The sequence below is a fragment of the Falco punctatus genome (assembly GCF_963210335.1).
Source record: "Falco punctatus genome assembly, chromosome: 11".
Taxonomy (NCBI): Eukaryota; Metazoa; Chordata; class Aves; order Falconiformes; family Falconidae; genus Falco; species Falco punctatus.
In genome coordinates, this window is record NC_137591.1 from 6494159 (window position 1) to 6519453 (window position 25295).

The window sequence follows — 25295 nt, forward strand, 5'->3', positions numbered from 1 at the left end:
TCTGAGCATCCAAAATCTGCCCTGTTGTGAAACCAGGATAGAGCCAGGAGGAATGAGAAGCAAACCAGGAACCTGCTTCCAACCGGAGCTGGATCATGGGCTTGGCACTGCCCTCCCCATCCTCTCCCACCTGCGTGCCCGGGCAGCAGCACGCTCCTTGCTTTCCTACCTCTGTTGGGGTTTGTATCCTGGTAACATCACTCGTGTTAAGGTGCAGAAAACTCCCTGCAGTCCTTCCAGCTGCTGTGAGGGCTTTAGCTCCAGGAGGCATGAACAAAACTCACCCCCAGGTATGGCCCTTCTCTTCAGGGAAGAATCTCACATGTAGCTGTCACCTAAAGTACATGTGTTCTTGGGAGTGGTGTTTGTCTGACCTTTTTTTCCACTGGAGATTTCGAGTAATTTCTACTTAACCTAATTGAATACAAAAGGGAAGTATTGATATCGAGTGCTAGACTTACATTCATGTTTGTTTTACAAATAGGTAACTAAAATTTAAAAGGTGATCTGATTGATGGCTTTGTGAATTATATCTGGGCCACGTTTCCACAGAGGCAGCTTTTGCTTGAGTGTAAAAGTAAAGGAATACATTCTGTGTTCCTGGGTAAGAGGGTATGAGAACTAGAAAGGCACGTACCTTGCGTGGTTCCTGTGTGCTGCTTGGGTAAACAGTCTTTCATCCTTTTCCTTCTAGCGAAATGGTGATGTAGCTACTTCTGATTCAACAAAGTCCTTCTCTGAAGAAAGAGGTAACGGTTAAGTTGCAGAGCTTAAGATTTTTATTATTAAAGTATAAATCAATTGAAACTATCTGTGTCATGTAAAATACAACCAGTAATTGTGGTCTGTTGAGACTGATTCAATTTTTTTTTTCCCTTTCTGTGTAGTAAACGACGCAGACTATAAAATTAATGAACTTAAGCTGGTCTTTGTTGGCCTGGAGTTGGCAGTCGTATGGTATAGTAGCATGATAGGTAATCCTTGTCTGTCACAGGCTCATAGTGAGTTTGCTACAGGCTTTCTATATGTTTTAATAGCCAAACTCACTTGAGCAAATGTTGTCCATTGGAGGAGAAGGTGAGGTCAAACGGAATCAATAGCAAACCTGGAGATGGGGTTGCAACAACAGTTCATCGCTGCCATTACTTTATACGCTGTCTGTTTGCAACTGCGGTGCTTTGTGGTGAAAGGTGATGTCTTGCAGACACAGGCGTGCTGTGACTCCCCGCTCTGCTGTTAAGCTGAAATGTTGTGTGTTTGATCCTTCCTCAGGCGTGACGGAGAGGGTGGCTGCTGCAGCCGGGATCTCTTTGTTATCGAGCAACGGCCATGCCTTCACTTGCCTTTGTGTAACACAACAACTGAGTAAATACGAAGCACAGCTAAGGCAAATCCTAATTTTTTCAATCAAAGCTCTTTAAGTTCAGAAACACCAAAATCCAATTACACACGCAGTTGTCTTCAGTGACCAGTTAATGTGTTTCGCAGATGACCACACTAATTTTATTTTTTTTCCTGTCAGTCTGGAAATAGGAAGGAATGCAAGAAAACACAGTGTTGGTTTAGAGGCAAAACAGTGGTGCTGCAGATTGCTGAGATGAGGGCGGTGGATCAGCGTCACTCCTGCGTGCGCTGCTGCTGTGTTGCAATGACTGGGGGTTTGGCCTTTAGCTTCCAGATTTGCTTTCTGATGTACGTGACTTTCAGAAAGTTGGAGTCTCTGGAAGGTCGCTGCCCTTTGTACCCTGGAGATGTCTTTGGGGAGGGAACGGGCTGCTCTTCAGCCTGTTCTCACAGTTTTGAGCTAATAATTCAGCATTGTTCTGTGGGAGCGTTGAAGTCCTGGTTGGGGCAGAAAGACCAAAGCGCTGTAAAATGAAATTTTACCCCTTGAGGAGTTTTGCCGTGAACTCTGGGAGGGCACCTGTCCCAGCCTTACACCGACCTGCCCTGTGTTTTGGCTGCTTTTGCTGTGAAAAGGGCATGGCTGTCCCACCGGTCAGGCAGGGGCTTGGCCTCCCCCATCCTTCTGCATCCGGTTGCTCTGGGTGAGCTCAGATGGAGATGTGCTGCCGGTGCTTTTTAGTCCCGGTGCTCCATAACAGCGGTACAGGCTCTTCCACATTGCAAGCAGTGAAATTCCCTATGAGGCAGTGTTTAATGTTGTAGTTAGATATTAAATCTCAACTACCAAGCCCTACAACCCAGCAGCAGCCCCCTGCCAGTCCCATATGCAGAGCCCCCAAAACATCACCCCGGTGGCTCTGTGCCGTTCCCCTCCGAAACACCCCGACACCACTCAGCCCTGCCAAGACCCTTCCCCAGCCCCTCACCTCTCGCTCTTGCCTCCCATCAGCGCGCCGCCAGCCACGCCGTGCCTGCTGGGGCTGCACACTGAGGCACGTCTGCATCCCTGCTGTGGTACTGCTTGTCCTCGCCGGCGCCGTGGGCTTGGCGCTGGCACTGGGACTCCTGCCGCAGGCACCAGGTTGTTATCTCAAGAGTCGTTACCGTTTCGGTACGGGAGGCAGAAAACAAATGAGAAGAGCCTTGGTGTCGATCACCGTGCGTGGGGTGGTTGTTCCTGGCGGAGGCCGGGAGGAAGGAGCGGGACCAGCAGGGCAGTGCGGGGCTATGCCAGCCTGGCACAGCCAGAGTCACCACTGGCTGTTCCTTGGCTCTGGTGTCCTGCTCCGTAGGTCTGTGGTTGCTCTGGGTAGCCCCATCATGCTTCAGAGTACTGGTATAGTTTTCAGACTGTGCCACGAACCTACCAGAGGTTAATCCTGGCCCTTGGTTATTTCCAGAACAACAAACGAATTTCAGAAATCCTCCTTTCTTTCCTTTGATCTATTCTTCTTACCATGAAAATGTTGGAAAATGAAGTGTTTCTTGCTTTGCCTTCAGTGAACCGCTTCTGTGCAGCCTCCAATAACCAGACAGGCTTCTTGTGTGATGACAAGGTGACTTGCATCCTGGCCAGCCAGGTCTGTGACAGAGTCAGCAACTGCAGGAATGGAGAGGACGAGCAGGAGAAACTGTGCAGTGAGTGATTTTGTTGTGACCGTCCTTCCTGGGTTCATCTTCCTGCTGTGAGATAGAGCAGCCCGTGTCCCTCTAACCCCGCTCTGTGCTTCTGGCTGTGTACATGAGGAGATGAGCCCAGCAGATCCTTTGTAGGGTACATACTTAGAGATGGCACTGCCCAGAACCAGGAATCAAAGACTCCAAGCTCCTCTGACCTTCCTACAGTTTGTTTTTTGGATGTGTTGGGGGTTTTTTAAAACCACAATGCAGTTTTCCTCCGTTAGTCAATCTGTATCCTTATGTATTTAATTTATTGTCCCGTTACCCTGGGGAAAAAAACTCATTAAAGCAGAGGCCTCCTGGGGCACCCAAACTGCTGCTGCTGGCTCAGCCGCGAGCATCCCTTTCCCTCCCCAACCGCAGCTTCCCCGTCCATTGCATCCTTCACACCCTGACACCACATGGGGAAGGACCGACCAACCCCTCCATGACAGCAGCCTTTGGTAGCTGCAACCCCCGTTTCAGCCAGTGCATCTGTGCTTGGTACACGGAGCTCATGTGCCGTGTGTCCACCCTTGCAGGTGACTTGCCCCACAGCCTTCCAGGATTCCTGGTTTTCCGCTGCAGTAACCCTGCGTACTGGGTCTATGCCGATCAGAGGTGTAATGGGATGAACGACTGTGGAGACTGCTCTGACGAGCTGGGGAGCTGTAAGTCTCTCTTCTGGCTACTGTTGGGCAAAAGATCTTTTCTGCTGATGGACTGAGCTAGGCTGTACAGGTATGGTGCTCACCAATGCTCCTGGCAATGCCTGGAGGCTGGCATCCGTCACTAAAACACAAAATAGCTGGGGTAGGACATGAGTATGAACCATGCAAGGTCCATCCCGTCAGCTGTCAAGGGCTCTGTGTCAAAGACTGGTGGCAACTGTGAGGGGAAAGGCTCTGTGCTTTGCTTCCAGCCCCAAAAGTTGCTCTTCCTCTGTGGCTGGCTGAGTGTGGAGCGGTTTCATCATGATGCATAGCTGTAGGCAGCAACGATCATTCAGACTGGCCTTTGGTTGTTGGCCAGGAGGCAAGTACGTCTCAGGGCTGGGGGGACTAAGCATGCCTCAGCAGCTTCAAAGCCATCTTGTTAAATCTCTTGCAAAATGAGCAGCAGGTTTGTTCCTGTCACCCCCCTGGTTCTGAACCTGGGGCAAGACCTGCCTGTATCAGCAGCTTTCTCTAGAGTAGCTTGTTTAAAAGAAAAAAAAACCCATCCCCCAAACAAATAACTTATGGCTAGCTGTTCCTCCTGAGATGGCACATCTGCTATGAAGGTCATCACAATGTCACATTCTGTGGTTGTCTCCCACAAGTAGCACCAAGCGAGTGTCCTCCTCAGTGGGTTCACAGACGCAGGACCACCACCAGTGGCTTTCCCGTAGGTGCCCGGGGGGGTGGAAGGGTCGCTACCCACATAAGAAAGGATGTAAGAGGTCAGTGGAGCAGAAGCATTTCTGTTCTCTGTTTTCCATCCCTCCCAGTGGCCGCCTGCCCCCCGTGTGGGTCAGAGTGGTGGAACTGCAGCCCTGTGCTCTACGAGTACTGCTCCTGCATCCCCAGGAGGCTGTGCCGGGACAGCATCCAGCACTGCCTCAGCTGGTCCGACGAGTATATCTGCAGGCCGTGAAGTCTTGGCACCCAGCAGCGCTGGTGGCAGCAAGGTGCTTCCTGCATCGTCACCTTTAAGCCTTGGCATCTTCCCGCTCCGCCAGCCTCCTTGGGAAGCTCCAACCCAAGTACATCCTCAGCAGCAGCGTACTGGCCGGCACAGAGATGGGGACGAAACCCACGGGGCAGCCCACGCGGCAGGTCAGACCCTGGCGGTGGGACACCTTCGGGGGTTCTCTCTCCTGTCTCATGAGGCTGAGGCGCTTTCAGGCGGGCAGAGCGCTGCCTCGCAGCACTGGTGTGATGGGCTGTGCAATGGCTGTTGGAGCCCGTTCACCGGCTGCTGCCCACACAGGTACTGTGCCTGGCCAGCTGCGGTGAGGGCTATCTCCTGTATGGACATACTGGTGCCTTGCCGGCAGCCAGGTGAAGGTACATTGAGTCCTGCCCTGAAGAGCAGGAGCTGAGTGAGGTGAGCCTTCCTAGTCCTTGGGTTAGCATTTCCCTCCGACACCTCCTCACACTCCTGAGCCTCACGGGCAGGTGGAGTGTTTGTGTTCAAAGCACGTCCACAGATGGCTTCAGCAGTGGCTTTGAAGGCCGTTGCATTGATGCTGCCAGGATGCTTCCTTGGGAATGCTGTGCTGAGGATGGCACCTTGGGGAGCTGCTGCACAGGCCACCTCTGTGCTCTCAAACCGTGAAGGCCAACACAGAGAGCGTAATGGCAAGGAAAACTGGAGAGGTTTCAGCATTTGTGGAGATAAATCACCGTGTTCCTGTGACTGTGTAGCTGTCCTTGCAATTCAGGGCAGGGAACCAGCATGTGTATAAAATGTACTTCTCTTGGGGATGTGCAGTTTTGGAGCAGCAGCTTAGCAGGCTGAGAACAGCCGTGGGGCTGGGATGTGTTTTCACTGAAGTTGGCAAAGAAAGGAGGGGAAAAAAAGTCACAGCCTCAGAGCAGAGAGCAGCAGAAAACAGAGTGCTGCTCCTGGGGCAGCATGGGATGACAGGGGATCTGTTCATGGCTCGTTTCCTCTGCCAGCAAAGCAGGATCAGACAGCCAAACCTTCAAAGCAGTCCTCAGGATGTAGATATGGACATGCCCCTGAAATTTAAGGAAGATGCGCTCTGTCTCCACTCCTTGAAAAATCTCACCTGTGTCTAAAGCACCGTCTCTAAGAAAAACCTGCATTTACAGTGAGTGCGCTTATGGTTCTAGTCCCAGAATAAATGTCAGATGGCCTTTTTCCCACCACCATCCCAGGTCACCAATCTTTAAAAATAAAACCCCATTCACTCATTTTGTCTCTGCCCTGTGATCTGCAACTCTGCATGTCACCATGACTTGTATCAGCAACGAATGTTTTTTCTAACTTGTGGCTGGGATACAGCTGTAGATCTGAGAAATCTTTTAAAAACAGCTTTACAGTACACTTGACTCATACTTCACCCGGAATGAGATGGCAAAACTCTGTGTAACGGAACAGGTACTACGGGAAACTTCTAAAGCTGCATTTAATAAGCTGTCCTTCTCCATGCCTGGCTAGGATGGATAGCTTGCTTTCTCTGTGCCTGTAAAACGTTAGCGTGGTGCATTCAGCGCTGCAGCTCCAAAGAGAGGTGTTAGGAGTTTTCTAGGTAAACGTTTCTCATTTGCAAGCTTCCAGCTTCAGTCAAAGCCTGAAATAGAGATGCACGCTTTTGCTGGAGAATCACAGACATCTAACGCCTCAACAAGGCTGCGTTGGCAAACAAAGCCTGGCTAATTGTAGTTGCTGTTGTTCCTCTTGTTACCCCAAAGCATGTTCTGGGATGACCAGTGAGGAAGTCTTGCAGCATTTCTTAAGAGGAGCTGAAGGAGGAGGGGCTCAGAGGCAGCGGTACTGGGTCAGCCTCTCCTTCCTGGGGAAGAAGAGCTTTCTTCTGATTCCGGTGGGGTTCAGCCATGGGCTCCTTGCCTGTTCTTTGGCTTTGAAGTGGGAAGATGCACGGAAAACTCACTGCATTGGGAGCAGGCAGGTGGGCTACAACTGCTGCGTGCTTCTGCGGTGCAGCGGTCAAAGGAAGGTGGGAGAGGAGAGGAAGAAGAATCTTATCCCTTGTGATGGGAACTGTGTGTGGATAACAGAATAACTGTAGCTGGTAACGATTGAACTAATCAGCTGTTAAAAAAATATGGAGACGCTCAGCATAGGATCCCGCTGATGTGGTTGGTAAAAACCCACTTTGCTCTATATCAAGGATACTGGGACAGCCATGACTTTCTGGAGCCTCTGATGTTTGCTGTGGTTGGGAAGAGGATGCTGATTAGACTGACCCATGTGGCAGCTGCTGTATTCTCCCAGTCCAATATTTGTTGATCATCGCCACAGCTTACCTCTGCCAAGTTTTAAGATGCTCCCAAGGGTGAAGAGGAAAGAGTCGGGGCACGCAGCGTGTGAGCGTGGGGAGTTGGATGTTTGTGCTTGCTGTGTGGAGGGATGCTTCTCCACTGCAGCAGAGTTCAAGTGGTGGCTTGCCTTGGCTAGATGGGGACAGTGTTGAGATCTGGGAATTCTTAACTTTACTGTGAGACATGATAAAGAAGGTAAATGCCTGGCTTAAGGCAGGAAAGATTACTGTGCCACCTTCTTTCTCCTTCAGCAGGAGGCTGAGGGAACAGACAGGCTTAGGGGACGTGAAAGGTATCCCTGGCTGCAAAGAGGAAACCAAATGCAGTCTTCCTCTCTGCCATCTCTCAGCTTTGTAATTGAGCTGAACCACAAAGAAATGGGGTCAGGAATGTGATCCCTGCACCTAAGCTAGCCCATAAAGGTTTACTGGTGTCAGGGAAGCTGACCCACCTGGTGCCTGCAGGGTAGAGCCCCAGGGTTGCTGTCTGGCTGGTGTCCCTGTATCACTTCACGGTGAGTGCTCCTGGGAGGCCAAAGCTGCAATTAACGGCCTCAGGTTAGGAGAGAGGAACAGGGGACTCATCCTGCCCTGGATTTACACCTGTGAAGAGAACTAGCCAAGAGAAGACACGAAACACAGCGGTCTGTGGGCAGCAAGACTCAGAAGCCAGCCTGGAAACAGCCAGGGACGCAGCAGGCAGTTTAAGCAGGCACCTGGCCGAGCCTATCGATTTCAGAACGAGCCGCCTCCTGTAATTTTATTTTACTGCCTTGTTCCTGGTCATCGGAGGCTGTGCGCCTCACAGAGAGCAATAAAGAGAGTTTAGTGGGTTGAGGACATAGTGGTAAGTGTGTCCAAGTCTTCCTAGGATAAAATTTACACAGTGGTGTGTTTAAAAGAGGAAGACTGCTGGTTAGCAAGAAACCTCAGAAAAGGAGTAATTGTACCAGGAACGAAGAACATAAGAAACAGTGCTCTAAAACGCCTCTTCCGAAAAGGAAAGATGTACTGTGCTATTTTACCGACAAGCCTGTGACCTGGGCAGACCGTTCATGTCAAATCACAATGTGCCTATTTTCCGGCTCAAGGCGTCAGCTCCCAGCTGCTTTGCTGATGTGAAACCGAGTATGCGATTCTCCGAGACACGCATCTCTCCGTGGTCAGACGAGCAGATCTCCACAGCGGTGGAAGGGCTGGCAAAAGAAATTCGTGGTGGCTGCTGAACCAGAAGCCAGCTGCAGGAGGGGGGTTATACGTGAGCACTACAGTCACCTCCCTCCCTGTTGAGACGCTGTTTTGCTAAGTCACTATTTGTGCCGTTATTTGTCTCAGCAGAGCGCTGAAGCTTCGTCAGTGGAAGCTATTAATAGCCTTGAGTTTCTGGGGAAAAAAACTGTAGGGCTTGAATGCAAGTATGCTTGTTCTGTTTGTGTGTAGTCCTTTTCCAAGGAAAACTCAGCAATAAGTGAACAAAGAGAGAAAGGGGTTCCGCTTTTTATGCATTTTTGAGGTGAAGTTCGTTTTCTTGGGCCTCTTTATGATTTCCGAGGACATGTTGCTTTTCTTGTTGCTGAATTATGGCAAACGACAGTGTAAAAGGGAGATATCCTCTAAATAAGCACTAGTAGAGGAAACCTGTAGTAAATTCTTGGTCTTATAGGCATACGGGCACAGTGATAGTCGCAGTGCCCAGCCACAGGCACTGTGCACCTCAGCCAATTTTGATGGAAACTCTCAGGGCAGGAATTCAGTGACAAACACACCTGCAGCGTTACAGCTGTACTCCTGGCTTCAGACAAATACAGAATGAGTATCTAGGTTTTTTACAGCAAGTATGCGCAATTCATATTTGAATTATAAACTTCTCTGGATGGTTTTAAACGGGATAGTACTTAATATGTTGCAGGCATGCACACAAACTGAGAGTGGGTTTTAAACCACAGAATGCTCCCAAATGCACTGACTTTGCTTATAAAGGAGAATATATTACAACTGCAGAGTCTGATCTCTACAGTAACCCAGTTTCAGCTTTCATTTCCTGGGCTAAAATGATAGAGGAGTTCTGTTCTAACTTGGGTTTCTGCAGTAACTGTTACCGAGGGGTTACTGTCTCTCTGCCTTCCTCCCCTGGGGCCTGTGCTTACCCTCTTTGCTTCCTCTTTGTCAGAGCTCTGTCAGCACAGCCTGGTGCTTACAGGCTGAGGTTTATGTTCTACCAGCACTATTAATGTCCCAGGGCACCTGACAAGCACAATGCTGCTTCATTTCAGATGAGCTGCAGGGATTAGCCTCCTGCCCCTCAGGAGGCAAGAGAGGAGGAGGGATAGGACCAGCTATTTCTGTGAATAATACCTGCGTCAGAAGAATTAGTTAAGGATGACAACAAAAACTTTATTTGAAAAAATTGTGTATTGAAAATATACAGTAGTACAGTCAGCCTTCTCGACCCTGTCCCCCCACAAGCATATGTTAACCCACAAGCATATCACAGCAACCAGATTTAACAATACTGGTCTCCTTTGTTACTCCCTCTCAGTATGTCTAAATCCTGTCATCAGCAAGAAAACAACAAACAAAAGACCCACTTCTTTGTGACTCAGTAGGTATTTAACAAATCCCAGTCCTCCACAGTGAGGCACAGATGCTTCTGTTTGGAAGTCCTTTCTCTCTCTTGTTCAGCCAAAACTCTTTTTTTATTTTTCTTTAATTCATGGCTGCCTGCAACCTCCTTTTTCAAAGGTAAATGGCAATTTTGAACTTTTTCCTTATAAAACTGCAAATTTCCAGATGCTTTTGTTTCTGCCTCCACCAGCTTGCATTTGACTACTTCCTCTATTCTGTGTGTCTTGCCATCTACAGGGAAAGAAAAATCAAGTTTAGATTTTGGGAAAACCAGAATTACGCTGTAAAATGCATATTTGTGTTGCAAGTTGTTTTGGCCAAGCCAGCCTGGCATACTGACTGCTTTGCCAAAATGTACAGAGGGAAAAATAACGTTTATGTTAAGGAGAAAACCCAGTTGTTTTATGTTGCCCTAAGCATGCTGCCATGCTATACTTTAAAAGTTATCCAGCAGTCTAACAAATGAAAAGATTCAAACACATTGTAATGCAGTTACACAAACGGTTGAAATTACACACCTGAGATGCTATTTGTACTAAAAAAACCCAAACCCAAAAGTATGAAAATATTCCTTGTAGAAAAGAAAACAAATAAACTATGTGGTCTCTATGCAGTTACGTACAGAAGTGCAGAGCTGCTGTCCTGGATCTCAAGTTGTCTTGTGGCTTGATGGCCTCCATAACTGCCTGCTCCCACTGCAAAACTGTCTGAAATAACATTTGAAGGGATTAGAAAGTTTCTTGTAATATTTACAGAAATATCACCTGAAACAACTCTTAGCACTTATTCTTTCCTATTCAGTGCTTTAGTACTCCATAAGGACAATTTCTACAGAGTAGAACAGACTTAAAACCCCATACCTGTTCTGCCCAGCCCTCTGTTTTGCAGTTACTATGATCAAATTCTTTCAGGGGCACTTCTGAGTGAACGAGGCCAATCTGTATTTGGATCCGCTTGATGACGGCATTAACGTCCTAGTGAAAAGGGAAAAAAGCAGTCAGAGGGGAAGAACGTTTGATTACACTTGTCCAGTATGTTTAGGCAGATGCTTTTTTACCTTGAGACTTGTCCCAGAAATGTCCAAACAATTCAATTTCTTGAAGGAAAGAAGGTATCCAATTCCCACATCTGTGATTTTAGGGTTACCTGTAAGACCAAGTATAATCAACTAACTTGCAAGATGCAGAGAAAGATGATCAGAATACCAAGAATGTATTGGTTCCAAAAGCTGATATTGGAACAAGGGGGTTTGGCCTTTTTTTTTTGTAGTATGCTTCGTGTTTTGAAAGTGAGTCAAAACTGATTTTTTCCCCCTCTAATGATCAGAATACAAATATTTACAATAACAGCTCACAAACTATTAAAAATATTTATGTTAGTAGCAAGTGACTGAGACTACAGGTATGACCTGTGCCTTCTGGAAAGTTGTTGGTGACATTTGGGGTTGAGTACTTGGCTCATAGGAATCATCAGTTTAATTGCATTCCTTCAGTATTAAGGAGGCTAAATTCTTTACCAGAAAGGATACAGGTTGGTTCTAATGTTAAACCATGAAGTACTTACAGGACAAGTCTAATACCAAAAGATTCTCAAGTCCCTTTTTCAGTACTCGTACTGGTGCCGTCATTCTGCGAAGGCCTGCATCTGATAAAGAGTTGTCTTTCAGGAGAAGCCGTTTTACGCTGCGAGGAGAGACACAAGCACATAGTTTATAGTCACTATTTTAGACAGTTTTGCAACATGTCCTAAACCTGTGTCAGAAGGCTAGGGTCTTCCGGTGCCAACCCTTCAGCCTACTTTGTTAACGTTACTAAAAAGTAGTAAGCAAGAAGCCTGTGTTAGTAGGACTAAAAAATATTTTTCTATTGCCTCTGCTAGCTCAACAGAAGCACTTACTTGACCAGCTATTCCCAGAGCTCCAGTCACAAACCAATCCTAGAGCACAAGCATTTGCTAACAGAGACAATAAGGCTCTTTATACACTGAAATTCTTTAAACCAAGGCTGCCAATTTCAAATCCACACTAAACTAAAAACAGGGGGTTTTTTGCATTTTTGCTTGGCAAATGGGAAAGGACAAATTTGGTAAGAGATATGGTAATGATTTTAAGTAAGCAGTAAGGTATTGTAACACATGAAAAAATCTCAAGGGGAAAACATAACACTAAAATATTCTCCAGAGCGCTTCAAGACAAAACCTTGATGCAAAACGCACCAAAATTAGCAGTCCCCTAATTAGCAGTCAACCTGCCTATGGATTTCCAAAATTTTCTGGTTTTCAATCTTTAGTGTCAAACAGAATGACAAAATTTATTATTTTGAAATGTTTAACTAAATATTCAACCTCCTCCTCACAGAAATCTTTATCTGGAACACTGGTTTGGTTAAAAATGTGGCTGATAAAGTTCCTTCTTTAAAAAAGAAAATAAAAATGTAAAACTGTTCCAAATGCTTAAGATGCAGTTTTTACCTGGCCAATGGAAATTATAAAAAAGTTGATTTAAAAACATGAGACAGTTAATTATCTTGGACATTTGTAGGACCTTTTATGATTCAGTATGTGCTCCGGACGGATCACGTGCTCTGTGTACAATAAATTCTGTATTTTGTTTACCTCAAGAACTGGTTTTACGAACAACAAAAACCTTCAAACCTATACATTGCTACTTGCCTTTAAAGTCACAGTCTGATTCTTTGAACTCCTTAGTAATAGGAAAAGAAGGTGTCATTTTTAGCTATGTGTCAAGAAATCAATACCTAGACAGAGCCTCTTTGGTGAGGTGCTCCAGCAGTTCATGTTCATCTCCCAGTTTACAACAGGAGAGATCTAAACATGTCAGCTCCCGGAAAGACTTAATTTCTTCTAGCTTTTCAGAGATAACCAGGTATCTGCAAAGAGGGGAAAAAAACCCAAACTATCAGTGTTCAGGCACTTAAGATGATACTTAAGATGAAACAATACAGTTGTTTCTTATGTGAACCTATGTGAAAATTGACAGAAATTAGCCAGCTGTCCTAACTACCTTTTCATGTGCGGTCTGCACACAACATACCTGAATTCCCAGGCTTTTCCTTGAACGAATGTCAAGGTTTTGCTTTGATTCAAAATACTGGACAATCAATTAAGACTTCAACCTGCAAGCATCTCAATTAGGGACCTCTTTACAGATTATTATTGTATTATTTCTGAATAATGCAAAATATATATTCTGATTTACCATAAACCAACTTCACAGACTGTTTTTCCTCAGTATCTAAGAAGTGTGCGGACAAACCCATGTTCATCCAGGTTTAAAATCTACTTCAAATCTATCAGGATAGTTTGTCAAATTGCAAAATTTTACTTTTTATATACATAAATAAAATAATTCACTAGAGATTAAAGTCCTACTGGACACCTGCAGGATTCCAGCTAGAGCTGTGACTACACCCCAGGCAGGTTACTCAGTGGGTTATTTTTTTAGCTGTGTTGGTTCCCTGATCTGATTCACTCCACAGCCATGCAAACATCTGTGCTGGAACTATTCAGTAGGAGGTTTAGAGATTGGAACAAACCACTAAAGAATGGCATGCATGAGTATGCAGTAATCAGCACGTAGCAGTCACTACCTCACCAACCTCCTCTGCATTTACCTCTTACTGTCCCCATGGCAAGACAAGCCCCAAATTCACAAATCTCTTCTGAATTTACCTTTTATTCCCCATGGCAAGACAAACCCTCAGGTCAGCATCTTTGCTGCTGAAATGAGGGGCACTTACTAATGTGATCCCTCAAGGAACATCTCTTTGGCCATGCAGATAAGTGGACCTTAATATCCTCCCACTACAAGTACACCTATCAAACTACCCCACCAAATCCCTTTGCCATGCAATTCAGCTATGTGGAAGGCAGTACATATAGTCAGAGCACAAGCCAATTCTTGAGAGATACCACTAGCAGAGTTGTGAAGAGAAGAGCGGGCTCTTTTAGAAATAAGATTCATCAGAAAATGCCTTAATACCTTACTTCCTGGATTTCAAAGACTCGACACTTAACTCAGCTTTCTGTAATGGCAAAAGATGCCAGAAGTAACTTCATTTCTGATTTAAGCCCATAAAAAGTATCTGTAGTAGAGATAAAAAGGGAGTAGGTTTAAAGGATAAAACAAAGGATAATTGACCTCTGCTCAAACATTCCTACTGTGCTCAGAACACCCTTGGCACTTGAGATGAATACGCCTGTACTTTGATATTAAACTGGATAAACCGTCCCTTTTTCAAGTGTACAGATGGAAGATAGACTGGTTATATTACTGGGAAAGACTTCAGCAGGAGCAAAAACATATTCCAGTTTTAAACTTGATAGGAGTCTCTTTTAGTGAAAGACAGCATGGACAACATTGAGAAGATGGAAAAACTGGTACTAGACTCTAATCAGAACCTTGTTGAAGCATATTCAATATGGGGATGGGAAGCGCAATAAACTAAGGTAAAACCTGCCTGACTTCAAAGTATGTAACTTCCCTACGAGTGTGTATCTTCCAAGCCCCCAAAATTAATCAGGGTGGCAAGCTTATAGTAAAGAAATCCAATTTGCAAGGGTGTATTTTATCTGTACTGTCAGCTAAGTATGTTGAAATGCTTATAAACAGCAATTACAAAGTCATCCCATGAAATACATGAGAAGGCATTAAACAGAGACTGCTAAGGAAGTGCTGATTATTATTGTTAAAAAAACAGTTGCAGCTTTAATCCTTCACATAAAATCCCCTGTTAGTTGATGTAATCTGTTACCTGTATTATGATTTGTAACTTAGAATGAAACCAACACCTACACTTGTAGGAAAGGAATGGGACAAAAGGAAGTGAGCAGAACAGTCAGATAAGGCTCCGGTTATTTCATTAAGTGGTGGTGGTGTCACAAGCCTGAGAGATTATTATTTTTTTTAATTATTATTTTGAGAGAGAATAATTTAAGGGAAGCTTTAAGCATGCTAGCAAAAGCAGTTGCAGATGACAATACTTGTTACTGAACACACTTACCTATTCCGTAAGCATAATGAACATAGCACCAAATTGCCATATGCTTCAGTAAACTTCTGTAGAGCTCTCAGTCCCGTTACCGGTTCTGTGAACTTTTGTCTTGCTTCTGCAGCTGAAAAGAGCTTTTCAGCAATCTGCTCTGGGAAACCAATCAACGAGTCAATGTGATCAACGTTGTCAGAAATGTAACCCAGCACGAGGCTGAAGAGAGACTTGGCCGAGTACCGGAGGTTCCCCTCCTTAGTGTACGTGAAGATGAAATGATCAGTCCTCTGTCTCCTCGCCCTATCATCCTCCCTGTTCATACAAAGCTCCACCGAAAATCCTCTGGAAAATAGCCTAAAAGGTCTTGGTTTGGGAGTGACATTCTGTACGCCACCTGCATCCTGATTTACCATGTGCAGCTTCCCATTTTCGCGCACATATATTGGCCCAGTATCCAAGTGGCTTTCTGAGTGGAGACAGTAAGACATTCCCCTCGACCAGTTCTGCAAAAACAAACGGCAGACAGGTAAAGAACAGCCACAGAGGAAAACACTCATCAGGAAAGACCCCAAACCCTGGCTGCTCTCCCCAGTGCCCCAAGCAGGGTCACGTAACCCTGCAGCACACGGAAGGGCAGGCAGTGTGGAAGAGGGCTGTGTGCCGTCTGCCATCAAACCGCAAACACCAGACGAGTGGAACTGAACCCAGGGCTGGCAGCGAGGTGAAGGGCCTCTGCTCTGGCAGGGCCCTGCCGCTCTGTGCTTGGTGCCCGTCAGAGGCCCAGGGCTGGGCCCAGGCCCTGCACGGGCAGCGGGAGGGGGTCTGGGGCTGTGTGGGAAGCGACCCCCACAGCTCTGCTGCAGGCCAGGGATGGAGGAGGGCAAATGGCTGACTGCAGCAGGGCAATGGAGCCTGCTGGTGAATGTCCCTCCCTGGGAGGGCGGGGAGCTCCCTGTCGCCCCTTCCCCAGGCCAGCCTAGCCGGTGCCGGGGGGGTCTGGTTCACGCGCAGGGGTCTTGGCGGAGGGCCACGGCAGGGGGCAGGGGAGTGACGGGGTCCTGCCGGCGCCTGCCATGAGGGGCCGGGGCCCGGTCCTGCCGGGCGGGAGGAGGTCGGGCCCTGCCTGAGGGAGGGCTGGGGGTGCTGAGGGTCTCGGGCCCTGCGCGGGGGGAAGGGAACCGAGGGGATCGGGCCCAGCCCGGAGGGGCCGGGCCCTGCGCGGGGGGTCTGTGAGTGGATCGTCCCTGCCCCGGCGCAGCCCCGAGGGGCGCAAGGGGAAGGGTCCCCGCCGTGGGGCAGGTAACCGAGCGGCCCCGCTGCCCGCAGCCCACGGCCCCCACCTACCTGCCCCGTGAGAGGCCGCCCCGACTCGCCGTCAGCCGGGCCGCGGCTCGGCGCTCCCGCCGCCCATCCCGCAGCGCCCGCGGGCGGCGGGCGGAGCCGCGCCGGGGGCGGGGAGCGGGGCCGGGGCGGCGCGGGGCATGCCGGGAGCGGCGGCGGAGGGGCGGGGGGTGCGCCGGGGTCCTGTCCGCCCGCCGCCGGCCTTTGGCGGGGCGAGCTGCCAGCTGCCCGGCCTCCCGCCGCCGCCGCACCGCAGCCCTCCGCGCGGGGCCCGGGCCGGGCGGCTCCCGGGGGCGCCGGGCGGGGCTCTGGCTGCCCCGCGCCTGTGAGGCGGCGGGACCCCGCGGCAGGCACCGCGCACTCCCGCCGGCGGGGCGGCTCCGCCGCCGTTGCCTGGCAGCGGCCGGCCCGGCCTTCCCCTCCGCGCCGCCCGGGGATGAGGGCCGCCGACTGGTGCCTGAGCTCGGCGGGGGCCGCCCTGGTCCTGGCCACCTCCAGCGACGAGCAGCACCCCGCCGGCAGCGTCCTGGACGGGTGAGGGGCCCGGAGGGGGCGCGGGCCCGGCGGGAGGCGGCCGCTGCCCCCGGGGTCCCTCACGGTGCCGCCCTCCCCGCCGCGCCCTGGCCTGTGCCTGCCCGCTGCTGCTGCAGCACGGTTCAACTTTTACGTATTTATTTTAAACCTGTGGGACCCCCGCAGGTTCCGAGTCCTCCTGAGGTGCTGCTCGGGAACGGAGCCTGAACGTCAAAGCATTGATACCTGCGGAGAGCTTCCCCCGTGCTTACCGGGCTTTGCTTAAAGTACCCCCAGTAAAAACGGCTCTGCAGCTTTATTTTTTGTTTGTTTGAGAACAGTGTTTCATCAGGATGGTTGTAGATGGAAATGATGCAGGGGTTTTGTCCTGTCTCTCCACAGAAGTTCAGAAACGTTTTGGACGACGACAGGCATGTTCCCACAGGAATTCATTGTTGGTTTTCCTAAATGTGTAAAAATCAGCAAAGTCACGATCCAGTGTTACTTGGGTAAGATTTCACGTGCCGCAGTGGGTAATATGTACTTGTTAAGGTGGGTGTCTGTGCCTACATGTACATTCTCACAGTAATGTCATAATCTGTAAGTGCTTTTACCAGGTTCATAAAGGTGTAACTTGACAAAGTAATTGTCCTTCATGTCCAAAGTTGTTCATCAATAAATAAAAAAATACAAAATCTACCCCACCAGCACTTAGTTGTTCTTCTAACACCTTGTATTGAGCTTATAGTTAACTGCTTTATTGCACAGTGATGGCAGTTCTAATTTAATGGACAGGACTACAATACTTACTCTTTTAATGATTTTTTTTTAATATTGATTTTTATAATTTCGTATGACAGAACTCTCTTAGTCTTTTTTTGGAAAACGTGAGCTCAAAACCAGAAAGGACTGTTACAAGGTCAGAGCATGAGCAAAGGCTACATAAAAGTCCTGAAAATTTACTGTTTGTCCAACCTGGAACACGAGGGTGGTGGTTGTATTACCTGACCCAGAAGTTAGAGGAAGAATGGATTAGTTAGTGCTTTTAAAGTGCTTTGTAGATGAAAAGTGATGGATTAAATATAATTGTCAATAAGAGAATCAGAATTTGTATTGATGCTTCATATGTATTTTAGTGCAGACCTTAAGGATTGAAAGAAGCGTATCTGAAGACCCAGTAGATTTTGAACAGTGCATTGAAAAAGGTAAGATTGTGAATCTGAAGCAGCAGGGAATTCGTGGGAATAATGTTGATCTTTTCCAGTGAGTCATTTTAACCCCCTGTCTACTTGCCGAGTAGTCAGGTGTGGCTTGATGATTATTTTATTAGGTATTAACTTAATAGGCACATTTAAATGAAGTTTGTGAACACTGCTGGTCTCTGTAGCAGTTTGGAGATGTAAAATGCTGTATAAGGGCTAAAAGCACTACTTGTGCATTTGCTTTTATGTTCCAAAAATTAAAAACAGTCTTACATAGTCTAATAGAGTTTCCTGTATATAGCCATTTTTATATAATAGCCGTTTCCTGCATTGTTTGGTTTGTTTGTTTTGGGGTTTTTTAATGCCTCTTGGGTGACATTTTATAAAACAGTGTAATGAGTGGGATATATACACACTGGGATATTGCAAAAAGTATTTGTTCTTTTGTTCTCTTAAATCACCTTGTTTAAAAAAAGAACAATTTTTGTATGCAGTGTAAGTTCATGGTTCTTAAACTCTCTCAGACTCTGAAGTCCAGTGGAAACTTCTCACAGCATTGCACGTTGTTCTTCATTATTTGCTTTAAAATACATTTTCCAGATTTGCAACACACAGAAGGACAGCTTCAAATGGAAGAATTTCCAGTGAGTATTTACAGTCAGTAGCGGTTCATGAAATGGGATGTCTAGACTAACTGGGGAGAAATCGTGAAAAACCAAAACATGTTTTTATTGGCAGTTATTATTGCTAGGTTGATGTTAGATACAGGAATTTGTAGGTCATGATATGAAATTGCACTTCCTGACTGCTCCTTTGTAGATTAGGGTATGAAATTGCACCTGCCTAGTGCTCCTAACTATGTGAGAGAGCTCTTTTCAGAAGTGTGGCAATCTTTCCTCCTTCAATTGTTGCCTTTAAGGCTGCAGTATTCAGGAGGGAAGGGAATTTTTTTAATTGCTGTCATCTAAATAAACTCCAAAGCTGGCTAGTGGTATTGAAAGGGCTTGATTTATGTGTAATTTGAAAACAGATGCAGAAATATCTAGATCCTTCTGTCTAAAAAACTTCTGCAGAAGTTGTTTGATTGTTATGTTACTACAGAGAATGCAATAACATTTTTTTTCCTTCTACAGCTTCCTGATTGCCAAGCCACTTACTTGCGTTTCATTATCAAATCAGCCTTTGATCATTTTGTGTCAGTGCACCGGGTGATGGCAGAGGGCACAGCAGAAAACACTTAAGTCCCACTTAAATTTGTACCTCAGGGTTTTTTTATAAAGAAGTTACATTTTTATATCTGTAGTGCAGAGAATATTTATTATTAAAACCTTGTATTAAAGTGTTTTTTGAAGGTATGGATGTAGTATGTATTCCCCACTACTTTAATGTATGTAACAGAATGCAATCACATAGTTTGGAAAACACTTTAAAGATCATAGAGTCTGACCTAAGTGTAGTACTATTGTTAATTGTAGTGACAGCTTTCTAGTTTTATAATCTAGACCATTACCCTAGAACACTTCAGCATAACTGAGTCTGTTTAAATTAGTATGTTTATATCAGGCTTTCAAAATGTATGAATTAAAACGATGTTCTGTAAAAATTTCCCTTGCACTCTGAGTTAAATAGAAAGAAAAAAAAAGTGTGAAATACTTAAAGGGTGGGGAGTATTACTTCCTACTGTCAAACAAATCCCTCAAAAGTTCTTAAATTGGCAACTTTCTCATCAACGCAAACTTAGAGATTAATAGGATGAATATAAACATCTACTAACGCTTAGAAATAACCCAAGGAAGGAGAGGAGTGGGGGTAAATAATCGAAAGCTGTATGAAGTGCTCTGATAGATTTTTAATAATTGCAGATTATTTTTCTTGTTTCTACAAATATTTTCTACAATCGGGTCACAGCCGCCTGTGCTTTATGCTATGACTGTCATAACAAATATCAATAGAAACAAATGTAAATAGAGATTGTCTTATTCAGAAGCCTTCTGAAGTCAGTGGAAGTGACTATTTAGGAAAATTGTACGTATACAAGAGAAAGAGAACCTTAATAATGTGAAATCAGTTGTTTTGCATGCCAGTCGACTTTTGCAAATGCTACCACGCTGAAGTTCATCCTGCACAATATTCCTTACAAATGTAAGCGTTGGTATCCAGTCCTGACAGCTCAATGGACCCAACTACTATTCATCACTGCATGTTGTGTAAGCATGGTAAGATACTACAGTGCAGTAGCTGGGGTTGTGGTGAGACTTGAAAACCTAGGTAAAGAGATGATGAACCGCATTATAAGTGTTCTTTAGATGCACACATAGTATTCTTTTTCTTGTTGTCTCAATATATTATTTTTAAATTCTTCCTTACACTCATGTCTATGAAAACTTATTAATTGAGCTTTTTTTATCCAGACCATCTTTACTCTGAAGTCCTTTTCTTTTTCTATTTCATTTTTTCCAGGATGGCACGTATTTCCTGGGGGTGATAATTCCAAGGCCCCACTCCTCCCTGCAAAGGCAATAAAATCATAGTGATTGCTCAAGCAGTCAAACCAGAAGTCCCTTAGAGCTTGGCTGTTGCACCAGAACTGTGTGCAGGTGTGCATGGGCTTCCTTTGCATGGCAGCCGTTGAATGGGAGATGGTGTATGCACGGGTTATATACCCTGCTGTGTAACTGGGACAGGGCAGTGTAACTGGATCCTGGAGTTGGAAAGCATTCTTGGATCTCACAGCTTAGATGTACTTAGGTTTCCTAATGAGCAAAAAGATAAATATTTGAGCAAGACTGAAGTGTACATAAAATATGTACATTATAAAGGCCTAGACTGGTTTTGCTGCGAGTCCTTTTCTCTCCACTGTTACAGTGAATTGTGAAATTTTTAGCTCCTGAAAAGAATGAAATGCTGACTGTTAAATGTAAAACATCCTCAAATTATTTTGAATTTAAAAAAATCTCAATATATTGTGCTTGTTATTATTTTTTACCTTGTAGATGACTTTCCCTCCTTGAAGTAGATACAGTCGTTCTGGCAATGCAGCATATTTTGAACTGCTCAGGTTTTCCATAGTGTCTAAAACCACTGGACATAAAGGATTATTTTTCTGAAGAAATTGTGCTGCAATTTTTCGATCTTCGAGGCTTCTGTGATTTTTAATAACAACATTGTTTTTAAAAGCCCATCCATCTAAAACAAATGAGAAAGGGATTTAGCAAGGAACACTTTGAATATCCGTTGAGGGTGGGAATGTACTCTGTCATATCCCAAAAAACTGTGTTACAAGAATACTGCAGTTTACTCCTAATGCCAAAACTTGCTGTGAAATGAAAGCCCCGCCCCCCCTCAGAGTATGAGAGCCCTACAGCTTTTGAAATAAATGGTCTCAAGATTTATTTTATTTTTCTTTAATTTCAGTAAACCGTATTGTTCCCCTGCCCTGGATTTGGAAATATTTGATGTATTTTAGCTGAAATTTTCCCACATAAATCAACCCTAGAAGGGTATCAGGTGGGGGACATACATCCTATTTGGGTATGGTTTGTCAAAATTATTGACACAGGGAGGATTTTATGATGGCAAGTAGTGCTATGAGCTGGTATCTGTTCATTTAACACAGTCTGTTCATTCTGTTTGACCCTGCTAGTTAAGCCAATGAAACATACTTCCAGATCTGTGAGAAGTGAAACATTTGAGCCAAAGCGCCCCTTCCTTTTGCAGGAGTATGCAAATGCACATTCGCATACAACTCTTCCTAGTAAAGCAGAAACTACTAAAAGGTTTTGATGACTATTACCTGCTTCTCAGCTACCGGGAGTGATGTACTGTTAGAAAACTTGAAAACTGTAAATGTTACATTTTAGACAACTGCCTTAACCCTGGGATAAAATCAGCGCCAATGTGTTACTTAGAGTCCAGTGTAGATAAAGGAGCATGTATAGTCCGTTTCCTAAATTTTTCAAATTCGAGTCCTGAAACATGTTAAAAATGGATTATTTTTTTAAAAACACGATGACGTTGTACACTTAACCTTTGTTCTATGAACTGCTTTTTTTTTTTTTTTTTTTTTCTTCTCCTTCCAAAAGGAGCTGTACCGACACTGAGAGGAAGTTTGTAAAGATAGAACTATGTGTTCCACCTTCACAGAGATGAGTGCCTTCAGCAGGAGTACCTTGGTGTAAAGTCACATGTGTGACTAATATCTTTGGAGAATTAGGGATACAAACTGGTGCCTAGATTTGGTGTTGCAACTTTTGATGTGAGGAAGCTTTCTTCTCCATTTGCAGTTACCTCCTTTGCTAACAGTCTTCCTAAAGGGAATGATAGGTGTCTGAAGTTTTGGTAGGCATTACTGTGATGTTTGTACTGTACCTACTGCGTGAGCTTCTTCGATGTAGATGATAAGGAAATCTGCTATTGAGCTGAAATCTTTGATGAGCTTGTTGAACTCATCAAATTTTAACATAAATGAAGGTCAGGTGCAGCTTCCAAAATTCAAGATTAAAGGTCTATTATCTGGAAAAAAAACCAGGACAGTTGGTGGTTAAAATAGCGGAGGGAGGAAGGACAGAACTGAGTATGTGTACTGAATTCAGCCTCTGCCACAGAGTTTCCAGGGCAATGGTAGGCTAAGTCAGCTATCCCATAACTTTCTTCTTAGGACATTAAAATTGGCAGCAGAACATCTGCATCTAAACAGAACAGGCATAAAGATGCTTGCTTTTCCCTGGTGTGGCTCTGACCTGTGCCAGATCCAGCAATGAGCTTAACGGAGGGGGACCCTTTCCTTGGTAAAGCCCAGTGAATACAGGAGGGCTGGTGCAGTCATGCGGCTTCTCTCGTGTCCTCATCAGGAGAGCCGATTCGCAAATTAGCCACATATTGGGATAGGGAACTGATCTGAAATGGATATACAGCATGCAGCACATCACAGCCTCCCCGAGATCCTTAGTACAAAGGAAATGAAAAAACACTAAACATCATCATCATCTGCAAGGTTTTTCAAAGGACAGCAGCTCAGGGATCGACAAGTACACAGTCCTGATGCCTTTTAATGAGCTGACAGGACATGTCTTGATTTTTTTCAGAGGCATTGGTTCTAGCTGAGCTGAGTGAAAGCTGCAGACTTTTCAGTCATGCATCACAGGCTTTCATGCTTTCAATGTATTTCTGCAATTTCCTGTCCAAACAGAACTCTGGTTATATATTATTTATTAAACTAATGTTACACAAGCCACTGGCAAGAGTGTCTGTGCAGTTGCTTACAAATTAACACAGCGTATGCCCACAGGTGTTAGCATCTGTTTGCAAGGCCTCAATGTGAAAGAATTTGCAAGATCTTAAAGCACCTCTTTTAGTCTATGGTTATGCTAAATTATCTGAAATTTGTTCAGATTTTCCTTCTGGCCAGGTTTAACTTCAAAAACTGCTGCTAACATAGATCCATATCCTGAAGAAGCTAATAAAGAGGGTATCTCCCTGTAGATGTTGTGTATCTCTTTTCCAAATTTGCATCCTATTTTCTACATAAATATATGTATCTGTATCTATATATAATTAGGAAAGCAGAGTTAGAGAAGGATGCCATTCCTCCCATGGGGATCAAGACTGCAGCTTAATGATTAATTCCATGTTCTACAGAGATCTCAGTGGGAGGCAGTGGACAAAGTACACAGCAGCTACTTTTTCTCCTGCATTATTTCTAGCCACTTTGAATCTGGAAAAAAACCCACTGTGTGCTTTCCAGGCTTTAAGCTGGCTAAGGGAGCTGGTGTGGACTTTATGTACAGGGAATGACAGCCAATATTCTTGAATCCCTGCACATGGTTCTGGTTCCAGGTCTTCTCTCCCTAAAACAAATCATTATCTTGGTTTTCAGTGACATGGTATTTCCAGACAGAGCCAGCATTTGCGAGAGGTTCCTAAATGTACTGGCATGAAGAGATATTGTAGCCAGGGTGATAAATGTGGGTTATTTTTGAAAATCAAGAGGCAGACAGCTGGAGTGACTGTGCTGCATCTTTTCCATCAAGGGAATGCTGAGTCTGGTTTGCCGTGTTGTGCCACTCTCATGCCAGCTGCCTGTCCCTCTTCTAAGTATTGTCTTAGCAAACCAAACCCGTCTACACAGCTGATTTACTGACCTTGCATGAAGTCGAAGAGGCGACAAACTTCCCCGCTTAAAGTCACCACCGGCGTGTTGGGAGCAGGATGTCCTTCAAGGGCTTCATCCTCCAGCCTCTTCCACTTTACCTTCAGCACAAAGAGCAAATACTTGAAGCTGAAAAAAGTCGGACCCCAGTTTTCGTAGCTGAACTTCGGGTTCTCATTCATTCTGCTTTTTTCACCCAGTTTTAGGATGTATCTTTTCATGGCATTGGGGAACAGTATCATCAGTGTTTTGCCAACAACAACACACATAGTAACATGCAGAAGAATCAGGATTTTTTGTAGGAATGCCCTGATGCCAAACATTGTGGTGGGCAAGGTCTGACTGCTTCTGATGGGAACACACCGTGACAGCAGGGCAAAGGTAGAGGGTGAGGGGAAGGAAAAATGTTCACGTGTTTGGCCACATTTCTGCCTTGCCCTGCATGCTGTCACCTCTTTGTGGACTTCAGCATCTGCATGAGGTGCCTGTCAGCCACGCTATCTCCATCTACACCAAAGATGTTAATTACAGTGGCGGCAGAATTTTAGTGCTAACCGCTTCGTTACAAGGCTTATTCACAAATATGTTTTTTACTAATTGGAGGAGCTGAACCAGGATTTTCCCAGAACCACAGACTGAGAGTTACATCAGCAGTGCCAGAGGGTCTGACCCCCCATGTGTGGGACTCGGTGCTTGCACGTTCGGTGCCATAGATGCTGGCACTGGGAGCCCCGGGCTGTTACAGCCAACTTGCATTCTGCATGTGCTGTGCCAACGGTGCCCTGTTCCTACTGCTCTGCCACCTCTGGTGCTCTGCTGCATGCCGGTACTCATTGCTTGGGGTTGGAAGGATGCCCCAAAAATACAGGGTATTATATAGGGGGGTATATATATATAAAAAAAAGTAGGGTATACCCCAAAAAGATAGGAATAATATATGAAAATTATAAATTACCAGAAGATGTAAGATACATATATAATAGAACATATAAACATGTAGCTATATAGGGTATTATATAGGGGTAGATACATATAAAAAATAGGGTATACCCCCAAAAGATAGGGATAATATATAAAAATACAAATTATCAGAAGATGTAAGATACATTTATAACAGAATATATAAACATGTAACTATGTAACCTACGTCTGTATATAGCATTGGTAATTACAGCAGCCGCTGCCCAGAGAGGCGGCGGGGCCCGGGCCTGCCCTGCGTACCGCGGGCCCTTTAAGGGGACGGGCGGGGGTGAAAGCGGAAGCGGCTCCGATTGGCCGGCGCGGCGAGCGTGCCCCGTGCGTGTGTGCCGAGGCCGAGAGGCGGGGGGGAGCGGGGAGCAGCGGAGCGTCCGATTGGCTGCCGCGGCGCAGCGTCCGCTGCC

At 45.7% G+C, this 25295-nt stretch overlaps 4 protein-coding genes across 5 annotated transcripts; 2 read left to right on the plus strand and 2 right to left on the minus strand.

Moving 5' to 3' along the window:
• Positions 1–269: 269 nt before the first annotated feature.
• LDLRAD1 (low density lipoprotein receptor class A domain containing 1) lies at positions 270–9752 on the plus strand (the record flags this gene model as incomplete). The annotated part of the gene is made up of 7 exons (XM_080407699.1): positions 270–290; positions 695–749; positions 888–952; positions 2170–2488; positions 2908–3045; positions 3609–3737; positions 4556–9752. The coding sequence occupies 7 exons, from the start codon at positions 270–272 to the stop codon at positions 4699–4701; spliced, it is 873 nt and encodes a 290-aa protein (XP_080263825.1). The 3' UTR covers positions 4702–9752.
• On the minus strand, positions 9452–16359 carry LRRC42 (leucine rich repeat containing 42). 2 transcript variants are annotated; one of them, XM_080406216.1, is made up of 8 exons: positions 16054–16359; positions 14725–15212; positions 12460–12591; positions 11267–11385; positions 10761–10849; positions 10564–10677; positions 10326–10410; positions 9452–9934 (listed from the first exon to the last, which is right to left on the minus strand). In XM_080406216.1, the coding sequence occupies exons 2-8, from the start codon at positions 15195–15197 to the stop codon at positions 9678–9680; spliced, it is 1269 nt and encodes a 422-aa protein (XP_080262342.1). In that variant the 5' UTR covers positions 15198–15212; positions 16054–16359; the 3' UTR covers positions 9452–9677. The 2 variants fall into 2 exon arrangements, with proteins under 2 accessions (XP_080262342.1, XP_080262343.1); XM_080406217.1 differs by lacking the exon at positions 12460–12591 and having other exon boundaries at positions 16054–16187.
• IFT25 (intraflagellar transport 25) lies at positions 16359–20726 on the plus strand. The gene is made up of 5 exons (XM_080406237.1): positions 16359–16584; positions 16966–17072; positions 17700–17768; positions 18366–18409; positions 18899–20726. Exons 1-5 carry the CDS (start codon positions 16487–16489, stop codon positions 19004–19006), a joined length of 426 nt encoding a protein of 141 aa, XP_080262363.1. The 5' UTR covers positions 16359–16486; the 3' UTR covers positions 19007–20726.
• On the minus strand, positions 20208–25186 carry DIO1 (iodothyronine deiodinase 1; the record flags this gene model as incomplete). Its single annotated transcript, XM_080406238.1, has 4 exons — positions 23906–25186; positions 22134–22277; positions 20752–20951; positions 20208–20273 (listed from the first exon to the last, which is right to left on the minus strand). Exons 1-4 carry the CDS (start codon positions 24234–24236, stop codon positions 20208–20210), a joined length of 741 nt encoding a protein of 246 aa, XP_080262364.1. The 5' UTR covers positions 24237–25186.
• Between the last annotated feature and the right edge of the window lie 109 nt (positions 25187–25295).